Source organism: Neodiprion virginianus, chromosome 4 (genome assembly GCF_021901495.1).
Source record: "Neodiprion virginianus isolate iyNeoVirg1 chromosome 4, iyNeoVirg1.1, whole genome shotgun sequence".
Lineage (NCBI taxonomy): Eukaryota > Metazoa > Arthropoda > Insecta > Hymenoptera > Diprionidae > Neodiprion > Neodiprion virginianus.
In genome coordinates, this window is record NC_060880.1 from 20,202,774 (window position 1) to 20,226,104 (window position 23,331).

General features: G+C 35.5%; 3 protein-coding genes across 11 annotated transcripts in view; 2 read left to right on the forward strand and 1 right to left on the reverse strand.

Moving 5' to 3' along the window:
- LOC124302409 (ABC transporter G family member 20-like) overlaps positions 1-10,797 on the forward strand; it is a 37,477-nt gene extending 26,680 nt beyond the window's left edge. For all 6 annotated transcript variants that reach the window (XM_046758581.1, XM_046758578.1, XM_046758580.1 and 3 more), the window contains exons 3-15: positions 1,964-2,208; positions 2,324-2,501; positions 3,887-3,980; positions 4,167-4,400; positions 4,934-5,061; positions 5,255-5,486; positions 5,630-5,807; positions 5,937-6,052; positions 6,150-6,220; positions 6,781-6,869; positions 7,468-7,644; positions 7,875-7,961; positions 8,499-10,797. In XM_046758581.1, coding sequence (XP_046614537.1) covers positions 1,964-2,208; positions 2,324-2,501; positions 3,887-3,980; positions 4,167-4,400; positions 4,934-5,061; positions 5,255-5,486; positions 5,630-5,807; positions 5,937-6,052; positions 6,150-6,220; positions 6,781-6,869; positions 7,468-7,644; positions 7,875-7,961; positions 8,499-8,716 — 2,047 coding nt within the window. In that variant the 3' untranslated portion in view covers positions 8,717-10,797. The remainder of the gene's footprint in view (positions 1-1,963; positions 2,209-2,323; positions 2,502-3,886; positions 3,981-4,166; positions 4,401-4,933; positions 5,062-5,254; positions 5,487-5,629; positions 5,808-5,936; positions 6,053-6,149; positions 6,221-6,780; positions 6,870-7,467; positions 7,645-7,874; positions 7,962-8,498) is intronic.
- On the reverse strand, positions 10,470-19,827 carry LOC124302412 (nicotinamide/nicotinic acid mononucleotide adenylyltransferase 3). Of its 3 annotated transcripts, none has more exons than XM_046758599.1 (6): positions 19,496-19,817; positions 18,591-19,006; positions 18,325-18,426; positions 18,067-18,230; positions 16,876-16,929; positions 12,233-12,429 (listed from the first exon to the last, which is right to left on the reverse strand). In XM_046758599.1, the coding sequence occupies exons 1-6, from the start codon at positions 19,569-19,571 to the stop codon at positions 12,387-12,389; spliced, it is 855 nt and encodes a 284-aa protein (XP_046614555.1). In that variant the 5' UTR covers positions 19,572-19,817; the 3' UTR covers positions 12,233-12,386. The 3 variants fall into 3 exon arrangements, with proteins under 3 accessions (XP_046614554.1, XP_046614555.1, XP_046614552.1); XM_046758596.1 differs by lacking the exon at positions 16,876-16,929 and adding an exon at positions 16,496-16,874 and having other exon boundaries at positions 12,255-12,429; positions 19,496-19,827; XM_046758598.1 differs by lacking the exon at positions 16,876-16,929 and having other exon boundaries at positions 10,470-12,428; positions 19,496-19,823.
- A 413-nt stretch (positions 19,828-20,240) lies between these two features.
- LOC124302413 (vesicular integral-membrane protein VIP36) lies at positions 20,241-23,031 on the forward strand. 2 transcript variants are annotated; one of them, XM_046758600.1, is made up of 7 exons: positions 20,241-20,520; positions 21,042-21,157; positions 21,268-21,465; positions 21,675-21,837; positions 21,979-22,145; positions 22,248-22,311; positions 22,448-23,031. In XM_046758600.1, the coding sequence occupies exons 1-7, from the start codon at positions 20,394-20,396 to the stop codon at positions 22,597-22,599; spliced, it is 987 nt and encodes a 328-aa protein (XP_046614556.1). In that variant the 5' UTR covers positions 20,241-20,393; the 3' UTR covers positions 22,600-23,031. The 2 variants fall into 2 exon arrangements, with proteins under 2 accessions (XP_046614556.1, XP_046614557.1); XM_046758601.1 differs by lacking the exon at positions 20,241-20,520 and adding an exon at positions 20,793-20,931.
- Positions 23,032-23,331: the final 300 nt, after the last annotated feature.

Below are 23,331 nucleotides of genomic sequence, written 5' to 3' on the forward strand. Positions count from 1 at the left end.
GAAACATTGAGAGTAAATTAATATTTCCTTATATTTAAAATCACTTTGAAGGAACGAAGATTTCAGAGTATGACCATGTTTTGTTTTATTATGGTTTACTGAATTTCAAACAATTCCAAAATTGCGAAGTAACCGTTTTTCCTCCGCATGAATCGTTACGATAACGTTGCTAACTTCAACATGGTGTTTTGGTGTCAATTTAATACCACTTGTCAATCTAACACCATCTGACATTCAAGTTTTGAATTGACTACAAAACTTGTTCTATAATAGTCCACGCCGGCCACTATTGGTCAATTTTAACACCGTCAATGTTTTACCATGTAAATTGCATGAAAATTAACCGGTTCGACCTTGTGTCTCGATCAGTATATCTACGTCTAAAAGTTTAAACACTCTCGCTAAAGTGCACGTACAATGCAATCTCGAGTGCGGAGCGACGACGCGAGTCGAGTTTACCAATAAAATGCTAATTTTTTTTTGACACCAGGATTTTTAATCCTCCGACAAAAGCAATTGCAATGGTACGATCACGCATGGTCAAGAAAACGTGTCGACGGTCATGTTTTTTTTTTGCGACTTCTGCGGGACTCTGAATACTTCAAGGTATCGGGCTTATTAATTACTCGGACGTATGTAAATAATTTGCGGCTTGATTGCGCGCTACGAAGAAAGAGAGAGTCAAATAATCCCCCAAAAACACTGGCTATATATAACCTACATACCCACATAGAGATTCGCACCAGCAAATTCCTTTCACTTTGCATAATATGTATCGCGAGTGTAATTTAACTCTAAAAATTTTAATGCATGTAGGACATTGGTGATTGGCCAAAAGTCGATAACTTTTTGAAATTTGAAATACGATTTGCCCGTTTTAAACGCACCCACAATAAGACTGATTTTCTTTTTTTTACTTTCAGTAGTCAATTCAATGATGCCATATATTTGTTGATCAGATTCAATACCGGTGCAGTTTTGTTGAATTAAATGTTCAACGTTGCCATCGTAGCAAAAAAAAAAAAAATCTGTTTCAGTGTAATTGTAGAATGTAAAATACTCTATTCTGAATAAAATAATCCATCGTCGAGCGAAATCGAGCGAATTTAGTAGATGTCGAACAACTCTAGAAAGCGATTTGAAACAAAGCTTCGATATCTGAGCTCTTGTTTATAATTCGATGATTCTATAATTCTACAATTCGTTGTTTGTAAGAAGATCGTCGTATGCAATAATCTAATAAACACTCACTGTACTAAAATCGGTGCAAAAATAAGTATGAATTTTCGGTTAAACTTCGTCAAGACGATTCCATAGTCAGTCCTTACCGACCGAGTAAAATGTCACTAATTTTTATTATTAACAAAGCCTACGAATCACTGATGTGAAAATGTCAAATAAAAATATTTTGAAACTTTTATTGTCTTATGCACGATGAAAGTGCCAGGCAACAACTGCAATTTAATCACATAAATACATATTTTGGCATTATCGTTGCGTAAAAAAAAATATATTTTTTTTTTGTTGCCTTTTTGCACTCGACGTTGCATACAGAATTACGCTATATATAGGTTTTTTTTTTGCGTCAGCAATAAGTAAACAGAGATAATCTCTGTTTACTCTAAAAAAGAGACTGCCTACAGCATCCTCTTAAGGCTCTATGGGACGTTTAATCAGGTCAAAAGCGCGTCGAATAATAAACGTAATAAAATGAAGAAAAGCAGTATGAATTTTTCTCTACGATGTAGTTGAAACAACGAGATGTTTATAGTTGAATTTCAGTGTTTCAACGTTTTCTCCGCCGTTCCAAGAACCTCATATAGTCGAATGTAACTAGATTAGCTATAGCGAAACTATTCGAAGCTCCGTGTCGTCACGTTTTAGTTTAAACACCCTTTCAACCTCACTGTGTACACCCTGTATATCCTTAAACGATGTTTTTCACTAATTCCCCGTTTTGCAGCTACGGTCTCCTGGGTGCCAGCGGCTGCGGCAAATCAACCCTGCTCTCATGTGTCGTTGGAGTGCGACGCATCGACAGCGGTGACATTTGGGTCCTGGGCGGGAAACCGGGATCCAAGGGTTCCGGGATACCGGGACCCCGAGTCGGCTACATGCCGCAGGAAATATCCCTGGTCAAAGAGTTCACAACGGCTAACGCGATGTACTATTTTGGCCGCATAAGCGGCGTTGAGGACGATGTGATCGGTGAGTTTTTCCTCGTCATCTGGACCTTGATTGACTTGCCAGGACGAGCAAAGTAAACGAGAAGAAAGAACGAAGAACGCCAAAAAATTTCACAAATATTTCTTTCGCTTTACAGAGGAAAGGCTGGCGTTTTTGACTAAATTGTTACACCTCCCGCCGAGAAATACGCAGGTGAAACACATGAGCGGTGGACAGCAGAGGAGGGTGTCATTCGCTGCAGCTATGATACACAAACCGGAATTACTTATTCTCGACGAACCAACGGTCGGATTGGATCCCGTATTGCGCGCGGAGTGAGTCAATCGTTGAGAAATTATTTTTCGACGATTATTTTCCAACGATTTTTATCGTTTTATCATTACAGCGCGTCATTGAATGGTATTTCGATGCGATTCTCGTCATGGATAACAGGCGACAAAAATTTTCATAACCTACCCACGCAATAGAACGTACTTAATATCCAATTATCAATGACGCAAGAATCTTTTTCATATATACCTGTAATTTAGAATTTTAATGTAGAAAAGTCCAAGTCCAGGAAGTAAAATTTTATCGAAAGGTAGAGTATAATTAATATACCGGCTAAAATATATGAAATTGTTAGAATTCCATCGATTCTATGTTATAATGTTTTGGCTATCGTGTATACGTTGTGCATTTTTATACTGAAACAGATTTTCGCGTCTTTGAAAATTCGAAATTGTGTAGACCCGCTTCTATTATTTGGAGTTTTCTACTTTTTGATGCCACATGTGAACACCCGTTCTTTTGGTTATTTTGCATTATTATACAGGGTGTGTCATTTTAATCAATCGAGTCAAATATCTCGAAAACCAAAAGTTTGAGTGAAAAATGTTTCAGACAAAAGTTGTAAGATTCGAAGACGGAAAGAAAATGAGATTGTCGGATTTTCCGTGAGTGAACCCGCTAAGGTCAGATGAAGGTAAACGTGGTTTTTTTGTGTAGCAGTAAATACTAAATCATAGTAAATATGGTTTACGAATAACGTTTCATTCCTCAAATTTTCCATAAAATAAACAAACATCATTTTAAAGATAGTTATGAGATAAGAAAATTTTTAATTAATAAACCTTCAAACTGAAAAATTAAAAATATAAATTCAAGAAATTGAATAATTTAGAAAATTGAAGATAAAACTCGAAAAAAAAAATACAAAACATTTCGAAAAAAAAAGGTAATAGGGGGACTTAGCGGGAGCGTTCACGTCACGATACCTTAGAGACTTGACAGGCTCATATCTCATCACCAGTCGAGTTTAGGTGGTGAGTATGTAAGTACTTTTTGACGCTGTTTTAGATGCCGATGAAAAAAATATACCGTACCATTTAAAAAAACCAAGTTGACCTTCATCTGACCTTGGCCGGTCCAGTTACGGCAAATCTGATACTCTCACCTTCTTTCCCTCTTCGAACCATACAACTTTTGTCCGAAATATTTTTCTCTCACACTCTTGGTTTCCGAGATATTTGACTGGATTGATTAACATGAGACGACACCCTGAACAGGGCAACAAAGTTGTAAAAATTTTAGTAACATCATCGCAATATCAGCTAATATATACTCTGATCATGTTAGACGATAAACTGAAACTTCCAAAGCCATTTTCAAACAGTGAAATGAGACATTGACTATACATATGTACACTGTAACTTTTCAGTATATGGGATCACCTGATAACCATCACAAGGGAAGAAGACACGGCCGTTGTAATAACGACACATTATATCGAGGAAGCGAAACAGGCGGACAAGGTAAAATATCGAAACGTTATAGGTGTGTAGGTGTATATGCATGCCTAAGTGCTATGTCGGTGTGAGGAAGAGTGCGCGAGTGATTTCCTTATTGCGTGATATTTCAATATTATGTATACCTGTACGTGCAGAAGTTATTAAAAACCATTGTCGAGCTTTGTTTTTACATACCTGTAATGCATGCAGGTAGGGATGATGAGATGCGGACAATTACTAACGGAATCCACGCCTGGACAAATTATGACACAATTTCAATGTCCGACATTGGAGGAAGCGTTTTTGACGTTGAGTCAGAGGCAGGCCGATAATCAGGAGAGAGGGATAACCGAAGTTGTTAGCAACGAGGTGACGTCTCATAATCCAACGGAGGTCAACTCGATGACGGTTTCACTTCACAACGGACATTACAGCAGCACCGATGTAGGATATAAAGACACGGAGATTATTTTTTTTTTTTTTTTATTGTTATTAATTTCTTACACAGTTTCTAGAGAAAATTCTATGAAAATGCGTATCGTACGATTACGATTCAAATACTGGTGAAATTAAAAGAAAATTTGGCGGAAGTTACTATTTAGGGTAATTGTAATTCGCAATCACACACTTCGTGGTTATTGCAACGTTTAATCTGTTCGTTCTTTATAGTTTACATCAAATTTTCGGTGAAGTCAAAGTTCAACATTAATTCGATACAGTAGTGACAAGAATACAAGAAAATCAAGTACGAGTGACAGTAATCAAAGAGAATAGTGACACATACTAGATTTTATGGTTACAGCCACAAAACTCAATTTCGGTATTTACACAGAACTGTACATTTTTCGGTCGTGGTAAAAAGTGAAAATAGCTAATTAGACTGCATAGTAATTAGAACTAGAAATTTCTCTGGGTGTACTTGAATTATTTTCACTTTTACATCTCAGCATCTAACTCTGGCCGGGTTTTTTTTTTAGAATATAATTAGCACCGAGAAACAACAAATAAGGGACAACGAAGACATAGGAAAAGTCGTGACATCGAAATGGAAAAAGTTCAGGGCTTTGCTCACCAAGAATGCTACGCAACTGGTCAAACATCCGGGGTAAGTTTGTTTTGTATTGTTATCCGTTTTTTTCTCGTCAATACTTTCTTTGGAGGCAAAAAAACAAAAAAAATAAAAAATAAAAATAAAAAATACGCGAATTTGAAATTAAAATATCGATCCAAGTAAAATAATAACCAAAAATTGCCGTACGAATTTTGAACGTTTGTTTATCTAATCTTTCATATTTCAGAGGTGTCGCTTTTGCGGTGATATTTCCCGTTCTTCAAACGTTCTTATTCTTCAACGCGATCGGGGAGGATCCAAAGAATTTGCACATGGCAGTGGTGAACAAGGAAGCCGGAAATTGTAACTACAGCAGTATTTGGGGCGAAGTTAATTACTACGAGGATACTCACGATTGCGATTTCGTCGATTTGAGCTGCAGGTATTTGCACGGTTTCGACGATTCCATGATCATAAAGGTGAGTCGGAGGTTGTGGATTCTCTCGCAAACAGGAATTCGCAATTATTTTTACACGATATCCATCACGCGGATAATTATCGCTGTTAGAGATTGTTTGTATGAAACGTAATTTATCATTGCGATTCAATACCGTTTCTCCAGGATTATTACCCCGACGAAAATAGCGCCGTCGAAGCTGTTAGAGGTGGAAAAGCTGTGGGCGCGATGTTCTTCAGTAGCAATTTTTCCAAAGCTCTTCGGAACCGAAGGGACAACGGTAGATTTTCAACCGACGAGGAACTCGAGGACAGTTCGGTACAAATATCGCTCGACATGGGAAGTGAGTGTGACATAATGCCAATATAAACATAATATGATATATGCAAACTTTTGGCAACTGCGTGTATTTTGTACAGGCAATTATCGTAAAATCCTGCTTTATAATTCAAATATTATCATCGAATTACAGATCGACAGATTGGTTTGAACTTGCAGAAACGATTGTTCGATCGGTTTTTCGAAATTCAGAACAGCATAATGCAGGAGTGTCATATCGATCCGAGATTCGGTGAAATGCCGTTAAGGGTGAGTCGAGAATTCTGGTTAAATCAACGCTGCATTTTTCCATTACATGATATACTGTACCGATGTAGTTATATTTAAAAAAAAATCGATCTTACAGTTCGAGGAGCCGTTATTCGGAAGTGTTAATCAGAAGTACTCAAATTTTATGGCACCTGGATTTTTACTCACGTAAGTAGCAGCATTCGATTTTTATTTGTTACATCAAACCATCAAATTTTTCAATTAAATGACGGTTGCGCATTCTTCGCGATATTCTCAACGCATTTACAAACCTTCCGTTTATCCTTATTTATCTCTTTTTTTTTCTTAGTTTTGTTATCCAAAAATATTACAAGGATTATTGCGTAGGTGCATAATTAAAAATATCACACATTGGACACGATGCGGTGTAATTACAAACGGTTTTAGCAATCGTTTATTTTCGCAATTTCTTTTTTTATTACATCACGCCAGCAAGCGAACGAATCCGTCGCTTTGATTTTGAAACTGACAAAATTGATGAGAAAAAAAAATTGCAAAATTTATTGCTATGTATTTTCGATTACGAAACGATTTTTGCACAAGCTTAGGTTTTTTTTTTTTCTAATGATACATATATTGCAACGGTGACGAAAGAATTTTTTTAAATCTCTTCGATATGTTTATAGGAGAACGAAAAGCATCGCTAAACGAAAAAATAATTGGCAAAGATTATTGAATTATCTTATAGGATTATAATTACGTTTCAGGGTGATATTCTTTTTGGCAACATCGTTGACTTCCGCCATCATAATTTCGGATCGTGTTGAAGGCGTGTGGGATAGAACATTGGTAGCAGGTAATATAATTATTTTTATCTTTTAGACTGGCATGTTCAATTTTAATCACAACTTTCCGCAATACTTTCATGATTTGTCCGACGACTCCGAATATAATGCTGAAACATTGAACGGCGACTATAAGAGAGTCTGAAAGTGTATAAAAAAAATAATGACAACATACCTATGAATAAACATTTAAAGCGTATGTGTATGAGCTATAATTTAACGATCACAAAGTGTGTTTAATAAGAACAATTATTGTTCCTTTCTTGCGTCATAGAAAAAAAAAGAAGTTCGAAACACAGTCAAGAATACGTCTGCATATAAAAATGAAAAAAATAAGATGTAAAGATATCTTCTAGTCGATTAGGGATGCGAAAAGACGCAGACAATGAAATTATACCATCTTGACACAAATGATACGCTTGGTCGTTATTTTACTGTTTTTCTTCTCTGCACTGGATAGATTTTCGTAGTATATCATTTATTACCATACACTCGCCTTTTTTCATCCAGAGTATAAAACGAGCGATTAATTTTCTGTCGTAAAAGTAAAAATCTATTTCGCTGTACTTTATATGATCGGTGTTTTTTTCCCCCTCTTTTTTCGCGCAGGCGTTACCGTACAGCAAATTCTCGCAGCTCACATCATGGTGCAATTCGCCCTGACTTGCATTCAAGTAACATTGGTTCTATGTGTTGCAATTCTGGGATTCAATTTACCATGCCGAGGACCTTTACTGGCTGTAATTACATTGGTCTTGATGATAGGATTCTGCGGCATGTGTTACGGTAAGGATAGAAAAAAGCCATAAGGAATACAAAATCGGTGTCTCCGCTTCTCATTCTTGGACTCTTGTATTAATCAAACTTATGCATCCTTATTCGTTACATACTAAAGAAATATTTGTCATGTACGTTTAAATTCTCGATAAATCTAATCACCCCTCGTTATAAATCGTTTCACAAACGAATAATCAATGGTTTTATTGAAATTGTATTATACAAAATTTTCCACGCAGGTTTCTTCATCTCGGTGGTAGTATCGACTCACACGGTAGCAAATTACGTATCTACTGGTAGTTTTTACCCCCTAATTTTACTGTCTGGTAAGTTTTTGTTGCTCTATTTTGTGTCTTTATACTGCTACATACGAATCGACCGTCAAACCTAGATTATCTCTATAATAACTTGTATTAGGAATTTGTATTATACGATGATTATGACTGTACTAAAGTCATACAGAAATTGTTATACTACAATAATGCTATATTATATATATATACTCCTATATATATTTGATCGAAAATTGTGATCGTCAATTTGGATCAACCGTGACGTACGTCGTGCCGAATGAGTTTTTAATTGTTCTTCGGGTTCAATATGATAAAAAATGTAATTTATAATACATTATAGTATATTTCAAGGTCTTGAACACAACCTTGTTCCTTCGAGAAATTCTGAAACGTGGTTAATACAATTACACTGAGTAAATTCGAATTCCATACGTGCTCGTAGTTTGTAAAAAAAAAAAAAAAAAATCAGAGAGAATGAAAAACAACCATCAGAATTTCAGCGATAATTTGTCGCACATCCTCGTTGTTACTTTTACGTTTTTTCATCCATTAATTTCAGTATTGTTGCAGGATGTATCTGGCCGATGGAGGGTATGCCGGTATTTTTGCAATGGGTAAGCCGTACGTTGCCAACAACGTTACCATCGCTCTCGATGCGAGCAATACTTGAGAAAGGTTACTCGATAGACGAGTCCGAGGTTTATGTAGGATTTTTGATAATAGGCTTATGGACCGTGGCTCTGATGATTCTGTGCATACTTGCCCTTAGATCAAAAACAGCGGGATAACGGTTTCGGAAACTCGTTCGGATCGTACGCTATGAAATATACATATATATATTTTATATATATATAATGGAAATGCGTACATATATCTGCACTGTTTAGCTCAATCTCGATTCGTCGCAGTATAATTGTGGCTGCGGGTGATATCACGGAGGTTTTGCCCTTCGTAACTCCCATTGCAGTATTCGATTGGTGTATCGTTTTTTTTTTTTTTTTAACAAATATAATATAATATTTACCTCTCTCTCTAGACGTGGATAGTTATGAATAATCTTCATTAGGCGTTCCGTTGGTTATGCGATTATGAAAAAGAAATAGGAGAGGTAAAAATACTAGGTAAAGTTTTCAACGAGACAGAATTAGAAGTGAATTTTTGTTGATTTTGTACGCAATGTTTTTTATAGTATTTTACGAAACAAGAGTCAAGACAAGGGAAATAAATATAGATACATAAGGTACATATATATATACTTGTTATACACATATATGTGGGAGGTAGTCGCACGTATGAAAAATTTATCGCTAAAGTGTCAATTTATTTTTATCTGTATATGCAGCATATGTATGTGTAATATTGTAACCTATCCTCTAAAACTGTGTCAAAAATACCGATACAAATTATAAACCACCTGATGCGACTTTAAACTACATGTATATGCGTATATATACTTAATGTATACATTAAGGTGATCCTTATATGGGGTCAGAATAAAATTCCTTGAGTTTTCCAGATTTTTTTTTTTATTCCCCTGTTTCAGCGGGAAGTTTCATGATATTCAAAAATCTGCTCATTTATTACATTTTGTACTGAATTTTATTTTAAAGTTAAACGTAAGTAAAAAAAAATCTTTTTGTCAATTGGATATAATCTGGGGAAAAAACAAATTTGAAACAAAACACCAGCATTCATTTAGTCAGCACTGTAATGGAATAACCCACATGTCAACACTACATAATATCACAGTTAATGACATGCAAATATCGAGGTTATTTTTTTTATTTAATCTGATCATTTGTCATCTCGGAATAAAACGAATTAATATAGCACACATTTCTCATGTAATATCCCATTTATGATTTTTTATTTTTCACTGAAAAGAAGATGAATCTCGATCCGATATAAGGACCACTCTAGTATACATACGTATAGGTACATACGTATAACCTGTGTTGACACATAAACGTTTAACTACGTGAAATAAATTATACGTAACTATGCATAAGAGTAACGTACGCGTGAAGAAAGAACAACGCTCAATTATCGTAAATTGAACAAAAAAAAAAAAAAACAACCAAGAAAAAAAAAGGAAATAGAAATAGTACTTAACAATTTCATGAATAGTGATAATAACAACGAGACAACTCAGAATAGAGAAGAAAAGCTGAAAAGCGTGAAATCTTAAAGAACATTTTTGAATTTATAGCAAATTTTTCTAAAAAAATTTCAAAAAATTTGAAAAAAGCAGTTGCAGAAAATTCTACACCATGTATTGGTTGTATACCAATGATGGTAACCGATAATCAGGGTGGCGACAGACCGGGAAAACCGGGAAAAGTCAGGAAATAATGATGGACCATAGAGAAAAATATACCTTTTTTTTTTATAAATCCTTTTCAAACTTCAGCTATGCTTCGTAAATTCAGTTAAGCTAATTTGCGAACATGGTATCGTTCAATTTTTGATTACTTGTGTGAAACGATACAATACTATGTGTGTGTTAGATCCAAATTTATATATTCGAGGAGCATAATTTTGGAAGTTTTTGGTTACAAAAGCTTCCCAACATTACCCAAGTTTCGTGGGAACAACTCAAGGAATTCTGAATTTTTCGACGGGAAAAGTAAGGAAATTTTATTTGAGCAAAATTGTCGCCACCCTGAATATGCGCGATAAATGAAAAAAGATTTACGTTTTACAATGTCTAATATACAAAATTTCCTGCACATAAAACTTTTGTAATATCGAATGTTTTATACATATTGTAAATAAATTATTTATAAATAATGATAATTGCCGGGTTTTTATTTTAATTTTTATGCGTTATAAAGTCAATGATTGTAAATATACGCAGTTTTTTCTTTTTTTCCGAACAATTTTATTTTCCAATCATGATATACGTAGTTATATGTAATAATTATACAGTCAATCCAATTGCAGCCTTTTGGACGCTCTTATTTTTCACTTACGTAGGATTAATGTATATGTTATGTATATTTGACAAACATATATAGTATACATTTTTTTCTATGGAAATTACAATAATGTTTCAATTATGTTCCAGAAAGGTCGCGTGAAAGAATTCATTTCAATTTTGATTTCATCAATTTTAGTTGAATTCCTAATTTGTGCAGTTGAATATTACCTGCGATAACGATCGTTAAACTAACACTTGGAACAATTTCGAATAGAATTATCGTAAACACGCCTTATAATTCATTAATCGATCATCAGTTTCCATATATCTTTCAAAATACTTCCTCTTTTCGTTCGTTTCGATCACATATAATGAAAAAAATATATATATATATATATATATATATATATCGTATCGTCTTTTTTTTTCGCGTAAATGTTCACCGATCATCATTTTCGATTGCATTCGGTAGGAAATATCGAAATAATAAATTTTAACGATAGTAAAAAATATACTATAAATTCTCGAGCTTAACTGCTCTAAAATTCTCATCCTTATCACGTGCAGCAAATGTATAATGTATATAAGATTCGAAATATATATCTATGTATTATAGGTATTATATAAAGTACTGAAAGTATAATATCTACTAACTTGCGAAGTCCTGCAGCGCAGTGTCATTCTATGTTTAAAAAAAAGTGAAATATAACAATACCTAATAATTAATTGTTTGCTTGATGAACAAAAAATAATCAACACGACTAAAAGCAGTATTTCTACACATACATATATCTAATTGTATATATCGCTAACCTGTGAAATAATTAATCGGGTTAACTTTTTATCCGAATGCAAGAAAAATATACATGTAATTAATAATAATTACAGGGAATTCGTTATTAATATCCCTTTTATAAAGCAAACAAGTCTCACAGAAGGGAAATCATATTAAACGACAGAAGCACCGATAATTAAGAATTCTATTGTAACATTCAAAGGGGAGATTGAAAATATCGTCAGGTAAAAATTAAATTTTTTTTTCCGTTTCAACTCTGGTTTTCAATCCACTTCTTACAATTTGAATAACTTAATGCGAAGCAGCGACTGAATTGTAATTCGTTACAATTCACCAAGTAAATTAATTCATCCACAGCCTTGTGTAAATATAAATAATACATATGTATACATATAATGCTACGTAGATAATAATATTTAATTAATCTTTGTTATATTTCCGTGAGCTGCTGGATCATTTAATATTGTCCTGCAATAAGTTAAAATTCTTTCCAATATCAAACGTGTTTACTATCATTGGATCATTTATAACCGGCTTAATGCCTGCACGATCTTTTTCGTTATCTCTGTCATTATGGTTGAATGCACAATCTTTGTTTACAGGACGTTTGTTATTGGCTTCGGTATTATCGTTATTATTGTTATTGATATTGTTATTATTATTATTATTATTGTTCGTATAATTGTTAATGGTAAGACAAGGGCCGCATCGGATGGGTATGGAGCGAGCAGCGACAAGATGGTCAACTAGTTGTCTTACAGAAGGCATGCAGGTTTTGCCGTTCCCTGGAAAACACATTTAACATGCCGCGTCAGATCCAGACTACACACAAACTTCTTCTTTGCAAAACTACATACATACACGCACACGCACACGGATCATGTGTTTAATGCATATAAATATATACATATTGTACAATCAAACACTGAAACGAATCATTGTTTACTTTACTCAATTCCGTATTTTTATTTAAACTGACAGAAATGTGTTGAGAGGAAACTATTATAAAACAGTCATGAAAATAATAATATACATAGACGTGGATATATTTGCATCGAAGAAGTTGTGTAGGCTTGAAATTATAGGTAAACATGATTTATTCAATTGGAAAAACAAAAAAAAAAAAAAGAAAAATAATAATAAAAAAAATAAAAAAAAAACAAAGACAAATAGAAAACAGGAAAGTTTTGATTACGATCAACATTTACATATAAAAGGGAGTAGAAAAAGCAAGTATATGTGTAATAGGTAGAGTAGTAATTGTTGACATTCTATTAGAATGTTAGCAACTATGAAGCGTATAACTATGTATATATGTGTATTTGAGCAATTATTTATTTAATTTGCAACCACTTGTGAATTTTGCTCTCATTTTTTGCCAGTGTAATTATTAATCATAGTAGTTCGAATCATCACACGAATGGTTGCAAGCTATAAATATAACTGGTAATACTGTACAGGTAACATGTAATATTAACTTGCATAGGAAGAACTGATGAATACTATTTGGCTTCGAGTCTCCACAATGCTGCTGTACTAAAAGCATTCGATATCTAGATAGATATTATACCTATGCCTATGACAAAATGTCGAAGCAATTTTTTGGAGTAATGGGAAAAAAGAACAAAAAATTTTCAAACAAACACACATACCATGCACTATATGACGATTCGATACATACATGTATATGAGTATACAATGTCCATATAACGTGTATTGTATGTTTATCGTACCATTTAAGCACTATAATACTCATTCAATTCAACATTCAATTTAATATATACATATAGGTATAAACGTATAACGTTATACGCTAACGTTGAAAATTTTTGTTCTTCGTTTAAATATTTTACTCCATCCTGGGAGTTTACTTTTAATATCAAGATCTTGTGTAGTATATAATATAATGTATTTACGGTCAATCGACGTAACAAATATTCTATATAATTGAATATCCGCGATTTATGTAACAAAATCAATTTTTATATCTATATTTCAGGTATTTATAATATAATATATTTAAATAGGATTGTCTTTTAACCACAGGATTGTAATAATCGAGATTTCCAAACGTCGTAAAAACGTCAGGTTAAATTCTACAATGAAATCCGTTAAACTTGTGAGACAAAAACAAAATATACAACGAATCTCAACGATCATAGATTCAAGCAACGCCGCGTTGATCATGAATTCGTAACAACTAACTAGCAGTGACAAGCTACACAGATTCCTCTCGACTTTTCTCGATAAACAAAAATATATGCAAAAACATATGATTTACTATTTTTTGCACAATCAGAAGAACGAAATAAATTGTCGCGCGCTTTAACTACTCAGTAATTGTCTCTGCAGCGATTCAACCACATACCTGTATATGCAGAGAAACACTAATAATTCTTTAAACGTTTTTACAAACAACTATACTGACATCGATGAGGGCCATTATTTAAAGTGAACGTAGCTTAAATGTGTGTCAAATTAATGACGGGAACGATAGTTATACCTGTTACCATACAACACAACATTGTAATTGTACGTGTACTTAATTCACATACATGCATGAGACAGAAACATTAATTTTGAAACAATGAGGGTGTATCAAAGGTGTGTTAGGGCGTGAAGTGACAGACGATTCTCTTTCGCTAAGTTTCGTATCGTTTTTTTTTTTTTTTTATTTTTTTACTTTTTCAATTTTAACGTATAAATTTCTACGCTGAATTATTCTGGATTTCTTTTTCTTATCTTGTTGTCTCTTGAATCTCGACGGCGTAGATTTTCTTTCGATTTTTTGTTTCAATCGGTTTTTCGTGAAAATAAAAATGTACGGTTTCGTCGGAAAACTATCAACTACAGGGCTGTTTCCTTCTCGCTGATTATTTTAATTCCGTGTTTAGTCAGTATCATTTTCACCATGTCGCTGTCCCTTATCTTAATGTTGGCACGTAAATTGGCGCTGTCGGGTGTGAGATCGTTCTCTGACAGTGTGAAATTTTCGTTGGAAGAATTGATAAAATTCTCCGTAAGCGAGTCGATATCGTTGACGGACTTTTGGAGCTTTTTCAGTTTAGCGGATCGCTCGATAGTTCGATTCGACTGTATGTTGTCAGCCGACGCGATGAGCTTGTTACCTTTGAACCGCTGAAATCCCCTTTCCGGAAGTTTTATGATCTGTTTCGAGTGCTGCAAGTTATCGACCGAGGAATACCGCCGTTTGTCCTGAAAGAACTTGCAGCTCGAATCGCTTATCACGAATGATCCTTTCCTGACGATTCGCTTCCCGACATCGCGCCTCGAACCGATGGGCAAGTAATACTTTGGCAGCGATAATTTGGCAGAGTAAATATTAACGTTCTCGTTCGACGATCCTATCGCCTCCGCCTCCTCCTCCTCCACCTCCTCCTCGATCCCGTTCCCCGATTCTTCGCAATTGTCGTTAACGCTGTTCTTCGTTAGCTGTAATAAACTCAACCTAGACGAGTCTCTCACCAGACTCTTGACGCTATTGTCCAAACCGCAGTTCTCAATTTCAAAATCATCGTTGTCCACCTCCTCATTCCTACGATTCATTTCCTCGTCGAAATCATCCCCGCTTTCGTCCGGCCGAATCTCCCTCCTCGTTTCCTCCTCAAATTCCTCGATCGCTCCACTTTCTTCCACGAGCGTCACCTCGGAGTCGGCGTAGGGCATTATCAGATCGCCTTCGAAGTCGGCGTTGATGTCGCTGCAGATTTCGCACAAGTCGCACTTGTCGCCGATACCCTGGACCGATTTTGGGTCGATAATATCGTTCGAGTCGAGGTTGCAAGTGCTGCATATGTCGCACTCTGTGGAATCGTCGTCCACTGAGCACGTGCTGCGGTTCGACTGTACGGTGTAAAAGGTCTCCTGGTTCAAACTGACCTCGGCAGCCGCATAGCAGCACTCGGTGCAGAAATTCGCCGTCGTCATGAGCTGCGACGTGCTGTCAGATTTCGGCTTAAGAGTGTCGCTGTAAGAGATCTCGAAGCTCTTGTACGACACGGACTTTGAACTGTCGCTGCACTTTATCGACTCGTAGCTTTTCGACTTCTTTGAACCGGTCTCGAGGCCCATTTTCGAGCTCCTCTCCTGTGGGAGGGTGAATTTCACGGAATCCAAACTCCCCTGGACTCCGAATTGTGACTGAAGCGCCCGTTCGAAAAGCTTGACGCTCTTGTCGTCGGCGGTGAAATTCAGGTCCGTCTGCGAGGCTGAATTTACGCTGTCGATCTCATCGCACTGCGTGCAGCAGTCCTCCTTAGTTTTCGACGCTTTTATCTCCCCCGGCAAAACCGGCAAGGATTTCTCCTTTCGTACGACGCTCTTTTCTACCCTGTCTTTACACCTCTTCGGACTCTTGCGCGAGTTCACCAAAGACTTAAGGTACTTTCCGTCTATTTCCAACGTCTCTTTGTTCACCGCGCATTCGCCGTTCTCTTCTTCCATAAGAGGCGCTCCGTCTGCTGTCGAATCCCTGCTTTTTGCACCGCCATTCGCGAGCCGTTCGTAGCGTTCCTTACCAAAGGTTTTTTCCACCTTGGTTTCAGCAATATCTAGTTTTACATTCAAATTGTCCCGGTTCTTTGCTGCAGCTACTGCTGTTGCTGTACGTAGGCTGAATTCAGCGTTGTTCAATTTCTTATAACTTAATTCTAAAAAATCATTCTCATCTTCGATAAGTGCATTTAAATTATCCGAGTCGCGATTTGTGTTTACGGATGAATTGTGACCGTTATCTACTACAATAGCGTTATTTGTTAAGCTGATGTTACTGTGATCATTTTTTACAGTTAATAAGGGATTACTTCGGTCGGAGTAGATGCATGAACCTACCTCATCGAGAATATGAGATTCCCCGGTCTCTGTCGCAATGATCTGCTTCGCCTGTCCAGGGTAAACGCTTTTCATACTGTTCAACAGCTTGTTATTACCGTTCTCTGACATAACGCTGATGAACTTGTCGCGTACCGAATCGTTATCATCTTCTGTCTTACCGATTGGTAACTTGCAATTGGTATTATTTGCAAAGTTTGAATTGTTCAAAAAATTCTTCTTCATTATAGAGTCGGGAATATCGATCGATATGATTTCCACGGGACTCGGTGTTTCCATTGTAATATCGCTCGGCGACGGTGTTAAAAATGTATTCTCATACTTTTTATCTATGTGCAAATAATTACTTCCGATATTATTTGGAGATTGTCCCAACTTACTTTTGTGTCCGATGATATTTGGCAGCGTGAAAGAAAACACAATTTTCCTGTAAACTGTTTACCAGGTTATATTAGTTTCTAGTTGAAATAACGATTCTGCCACTAGTCAGAATAAACTTTACATTTCCTGGAGAACGATAATCTTGGGACATATGTTTAGAATAATTTCGATGATGATGAAATTTTAACGATTTCTTCACAAAGCTGATCAAAGATAAATTCATTTGCAACTGTCATTTTCATTTTCTTTTTCATCTGCTTTGTCAATCATTAATGTAAATGTAATACAACTATGAAATAACGGAAAGAAAAAACCAAGGTTTCGTGTAAAAATATATAGCAACTCTGTGTATTTTTTATTGTGCTTTTTTGCATTGCATATTGCATATCGTGTAAACTACTATTTTTTTTTTCTTTTTAGAAATAAACAATATATACGTGTATGTGTATAACAAACATGAACGTAAAATTAATTTAAGTGTTAAATTATAATTTCCCTATACATCTTGTAATTACATGTGGAAAAAAAACAGCAACAACACTGGACCATGTATTTGCACATCAAAATCAATTAGAAAAACTGTTTTTGGCAAAAGGCTAAAATAACAGTAAACGTTTTGTTGAGTAACAAGCTAAATCCTTGCTTATATTCTCATTTACTTTTTACAATTAGCTTTTTCGCCTTAAGCATAGATTAATGTAAAAAAATGAGCTAACTGATCCCTTACAACAGATGAACTTCATACACGGAACAAATATAAAAATTCTAAACGTAAAACATTTGAACAAAAAAGAAAACAACATAAGTCCCTGGCCATATTTACATATTAACTACAAATGATAATAAAAATCTGTACTAAATTGTCTAAGATCTGCGTGGATCTGATACCGACGTTAACAGATGTCTTGAGAGATTGTCTATACACATATTGCAATCGTCTGACTGGGCAATCAGAAAAACATTAAGTAAAATATACGACCAATTTAGAGATGGCAAAAAATTTTAACTATCAGCCAAACAAAATTGTAATTGCATGATCATAATTTGATAATGAATTTTCTAAGTATTTCGTAGTTCTCATCCACCCAAAAAGTGAACAGACAGTAGACAAGACAATAGACAAATCTCCACTGTCGACGAATCTATAGTAACGGTAAATTCATTTGAATCCTAATGGCATAAAAACTCACATTGCTGAGGATCGTTTAGCATCGTATATTCCATGTTTGTATATGTAGTCGAGGACCGAATCATGAAGAAGGTACTTGGCGCTTTCTCCGCGTCTTAATGCTCTCCGAATTTTAGTGGAACTAATTTCGTTGGTTATCCATTCGGTGACAATGATGATGTTGTGCTGAATAAAAATTAGAGTGCTAAAATTTGTTAGAATGAGAAAGACCAGTTCTCAGGAATTATAAATAAAACGATATCCATTATGCTCAACTCACCATGTATTTGGTAAGGACATCCGAATCATATATAAACCGATTTGGGTTTGAACCTTCCCTGGTCACAACGACTAGACCATGCTGTCCAACTATGGCATCGATCTGAGGAATAACAACAAAGTGAAAAAATAGTATAAGAGTGTGATTGCTTGAGCCATTATCAAACTTGATGAAAAATATGCAGAGAAATCAGAAATATTTTTGTAAACAGTCTCATCTCATGTGATACATCTGTGAAAATATTTTGAGATAACTTCGATGCTTACATCTTCTTCTGCCCATAGACCAGGAGTACCAAAGCTCTCGAGAAGGTCGGCACCGCATAACAATTTCACTTGGATGGGATTCTGCTCTGCATTTGCATCTTTTCTTACATTTGCCGGTATCCAGTCCATGTCCTCGATCTCTGAGTGATGCTTAATATCGTGTGTGTCAAACAGCCAAGAATTCAAGAGGTTCTGATGGTGCTGTATGGTGACCCGTGTTTTTGTCCATCCTTCCCGCTTTGTCTCCCAATCGCTTAGTCTAATCCAATCATTATTGTGCAGTGCCAGCCTCAACATCGCGCATCTGTGAGTTGCACTCGTCAATTCTTTCTTACCATAACCGTCGTGCACTGGCGATATCACACCACCAATTACAACGTGAGATCCCATTTTGTGAAGATGATCGCGAGCAATTTCTGTTTGTAAGAAATGAATATGTGTTGTGTATTTCTTTTTACATCACTTATTAATTATTGTTCCATGTTTTTTCTCCAAGATATTGATATGACAGCTTGGAAGTGGACAGAAAATACTTGGACACAGAATTAGTGAAGCGATATTCTGGAACAGAGTAAATTCTGACAGAGTTGTTGATTTATGGATAGCAAGTCATTCCTGTTTCATTTCTTTGCTGAAGACATTACAAATTGACGTTTACAAAATCATTAAATGTGGATGTTACAATGTTGGGAATTGAAAAAATTTTCAATTGTAAAGATTTTTCACGACTTATAAACAAAGTCAAGAATTAGAGGATGAGAAGAGTCGAAGTTTGTTGATTTTGACATGCGTTGAGCGTTTGGATCGGGATTAGGTTCGGGGAAACTATCGATCGCCGATGACAATGATGAGACGGTGAAAATGAAACGTGACGGAAAAAATGTTTTTACTTTACGTCAACTAACCGAACATTCTTAGATGCATATTCGTCGGAGGATTATAACTGCCGCAGGAAAGAAGTATCACCTTAGTCGGCGCCATTTCAAACTCGTTTTACGTAATTATTACAGAGCTACATCAACTGACAACCGTTTGACCGTTACAATTGATCTCTAGACTTTTTGTCGGTGCAATCGAATAACGAATATCCTCGTGAAATTCGTTAATAAATTGCTGATCGCAACACGCCTCTTCGAAAACGTCACACTGCCGTTAGTAGATTCCGGCCATCTTTAATTCTAAGCTTTCTTTGTTTCTTTTTAAAACAGACCTTCACGTTTTGTCCCTGAAAATTGCGCAACAATTAACCATCATGCTTAACTCCATAGTCAGTGGATAACGATTATGTCACGGAAATTCTGCTCATGGAAGATAGCCAACTAGAAGGACAATGGATAGGAGACCTTAGAGCATAGGAAATAGACGGTACGAGATGACTGATAACTCTGCCGACAAGGTTGGCACTCTTGGAATTTTATTGTTTCAATTACTTGTTCTCTTCTGGGTTACCCTCACTAAAAAAAAGGTGGGTTCAATAAAAAAAAAGGAAAAAGAAAGAAGGAAAAAATCGACCGGTTCTCGAAATTTTCTGTCTTTCATTTGCTTTTTCTCAAAAAATACAAAAAAAACTCTCTGTTCTGCAATAAGTTCTCAACTTACTGTCGTTGGAACATCTCAGGGGGCGCAAGCGCACGACGATTTTCCGTTGTCACACCAAAGCCCATTAAGGCAAATGTCTTTATACTCTTCAGTCAACGTTGTGTGATTGCAGAAAGATTTAATACTTGTATATTTTTTCTATCATTTAGTAAATATCAGTACAAGATTATTGAAATTCCAATCCGGCCTTCAAGCAACTGTTCAATGATCATGACTTTTCCGTGGTGCTACATGTTTATCTCAGGATTATTACTGTTCGAAACGTCCAGGGGAGAATGGAACACGAGAGATTACCTGAAGCGAGAACATTCCTTAATCCAGCCGTATCAAGGTACATAGTATTTCCGTATTTAGTACATATGCTCGTATGTGAGTGCGTACGTTTTGTACATTTAACTGCGTATGTATTATAATATCATTACTATGCACGGTTTTGCGTATACGACCAACTCCCCGGCTGCACATGTCATATGCTGATTTGCCGATTTTCATACGCGTCAATAGAATAAAACATTTCGAAACCGTACGGCTGCATGCTTGATAATATTTTCGCAGAAATCTTTATAATCATTTCCAGGAAGTTTCACTGCACTGTCAAACGTACAGGTTATGTTAGACAATAGAGATTTTTGTTTACATTTCGGGCCAAATTAAATTTAAGATTTATATTTACACCTTGGATAATTGTCGTCTGAAGATTTGGCCAAAATTCACCTATTAATATGGTTCTTCAATTATCAAGGTAAAACTAGCAGGAAAAGATGACTCGCTTATTTTGAAATTAAAGCTATACTGTTGATGTATTCGTTTTTTGCTTATGATTGTATTCTTTTTTTTATCCATTTTACATAGCTACGGGAATGACGATACCTTATTGGGATTTTGGTGGTGTCACAATAGTGACAAATAATTATATCCGCCTGACACCAGATGCCCAAAGCACCCAAGGATCACTGTGGAATTCAGTGGTAAGAATTGAGTCCAATGCATACAAGCGGATATCTCTACAACGACAAAAATCCTATCGTCGAAATTTGCTAAACTTGAAAAACTCACATCAGTGAACGATATTTTACAGCCATGCTATGTCAGGAATTGGGAACTCCAAGTACAATTCAAAGTTCATGGAAAAGGGAAGGAATTATTTGGTGACGGACTTGCTATCTGGTACGCCAAAGACAGAATGGAAGGTGGCCCAGTTTTTGGTAACAAAGATTTTTTTCACGGGCTTGCCATAATTTTGGACACTTACAGCAACCATAATGGTCCACACAATGTAAGTGAATGATCATAGAATGTGTATAATTTTGAATGTAATTGAAAGAGGCTCATACCATTCTAAGATAAGCTTAGAATTATTATCAAGCCGATTATATCCATATCCTGGAAGTATGGAAAATTTTGAGTTTCAGCATTAAGAATGCAATAGTCACGACAAGTAAGAAAACCGACCTGTACTGATGCTTTTGAACTACTTTTTTCCAGCATCAACATCCCTACATCTCAGCGATGATAAATAATGGGTCTTTGCACTATGATCATGACCGTGATGGAACGCATACGCAGTTGGAAGGCTGCGAGGCTAAATTCAGAAATTTTGATCATGACACTCATATAGCTATAAGATATGAAAAGGATACCTTAACAGGTAATATGTAGATGCATGGATTTCATAGAGAATTATTACAAGTGCGGAAAACTCGAAAAATTAAAGGATTTTATGGAAAACTTGAAAATCAAACAATTTATCATCATTATAATATGTATTTTTATTTTATTTTTCTAACAGTATCTACTGATCTCTCAAATAAGGCTGCTTGGAAGGACTGCTTTTCTGTTCCTGGCATAAAGCTTCCAACAGGTTACTACTTCGGAGTTACAGCGACCACTGGTGATCTTTCCGATAATCATGACATAATATCAGTCAGACTTTATGAGCTTGACCTGCCTGACGATGTGAGTGATTTGATTCGGTTTATTTTTTTGAATCAGTTTGAATCTCCTTCGTTTCTATTTTTTTCTTCTCCCAATTATCTTCACTCATTTATTTTCTCACAGGTTAAAGATGAAGAAGACAGATCTCAAATTCTTCCTTCAGCAACGCATTTCGAATCTCCAAGAGGTAAGAGTAAAGTTTGCTCAATTCGAATGCATTCAAATTCGTATACTAAATATTTCGAAACTATTTATCAATTGGAAGATCATACGCTTTTTTCTGAGACAACCATGATTCATAATATTATTCTTTTTCTTTGCAGAACATGTGGATGACCCTAAACCATCAGCTCTGAATGGTGTCAAAACTTTCTTTTTGATGCTCATAGCTGCAATTGTTTTGATAGCAGTGCTAGTACTGGGAATTATGTATTACCAGAAGCATCAAGAAAATAGTAGGAAACGTTTCTACTAAGCGATACATCTAGCAGTGTGTGCCGAATGATGCAACTTTGTACTGTGCGAAGCGTTTAGTTGGATAAAATAAATCACGCGGTTACAGAGCTGTCGAATAAATATTTTAAGTTTTTCGACTTAATATCAAGAGAATTTATAACAAGTTGTATAAAAGTAAATTACTACATGAACTAGCGTTCAATCTGTGTGCAGATAAAAGTATTTATCCAACTGCTAGTAACCGTCAGAATTTTCATAAAGTAAAAGATCAACTACGTCTTTTTTCAGTTCATAGTAATTCAGAGCCAAAAAGACATTTGCATCAGTGTTTTCCATTCTCATATCTAAATGTGTCTACCAAAAAAAGAGAAAGAAAAAAAAAACAATTAATAAAACCTGCACGAAGCTAAATCAAACGAAGAAAGAAAGGAGGGGAGAAAACAATAAAATCGTATTCTAGTTGTATAAGTTCACAGCTAAATCTAACAATGCCTATTCTAATCGGAAGACTTTTATAATCATAGCCATTGCGTGACTGAAAATCTATTAACCGAGCGTAAATTTTGAACGCTGAGAAAAATTTGCTATTTCTACTCTCCAATGATTGAAAAATAACATAAGGTCGTGAAGATACGAGTTCAAAGGCTGCAGATGTTTTTATCGATTGTAAAAATACGATAATAACGATAATAATAAGAAAGTAATAAATATTTTGTCACTAATATTATTTTATCTGCAAGACGGATCAGAG

What these genes read in the sequence shown, in the direction of transcription:
- LOC124302412 (XM_046758596.1), bottom strand. Translation starts at nt 19,571, where the DNA reads ATGGCGCCGACTAAGGTGATACTTCTTTCCTGCGGCAGTTATAATCCT. An exon ending in TATGCATCTAAGAATGTTCG is followed by an intron (nt 19,007 to 19,495) that starts GTTAGTTGACGT and finishes TCTTACAAACAG; the next exon opens with AAATTGCTCGCGATCATCTT. An exon ending in GTCTATGGGCAGAAGAAGAT is followed by an intron (nt 18,427 to 18,590) that starts GTAAGCATCGAA and finishes GTTATTCCTCAG; the next exon opens with ATCGATGCCATAGTTGGACA.
- LOC124302413 (XM_046758600.1), top strand. Translation starts at nt 20,394, where the DNA reads ATGATCATGACTTTTCCGTGGTGCTACATGTTTATCTCAGGATTATTA. An exon ending in GATCACTGTGGAATTCAGTG is followed by an intron (nt 21,158 to 21,267) that starts GTAAGAATTGAG and finishes GATATTTTACAG; the next exon opens with CCATGCTATGTCAGGAATTG. An exon ending in AGCTTGACCTGCCTGACGAT is followed by an intron (nt 22,146 to 22,247) that starts GTGAGTGATTTG and finishes ATTTTCTCACAG; the next exon opens with GTTAAAGATGAAGAAGACAG.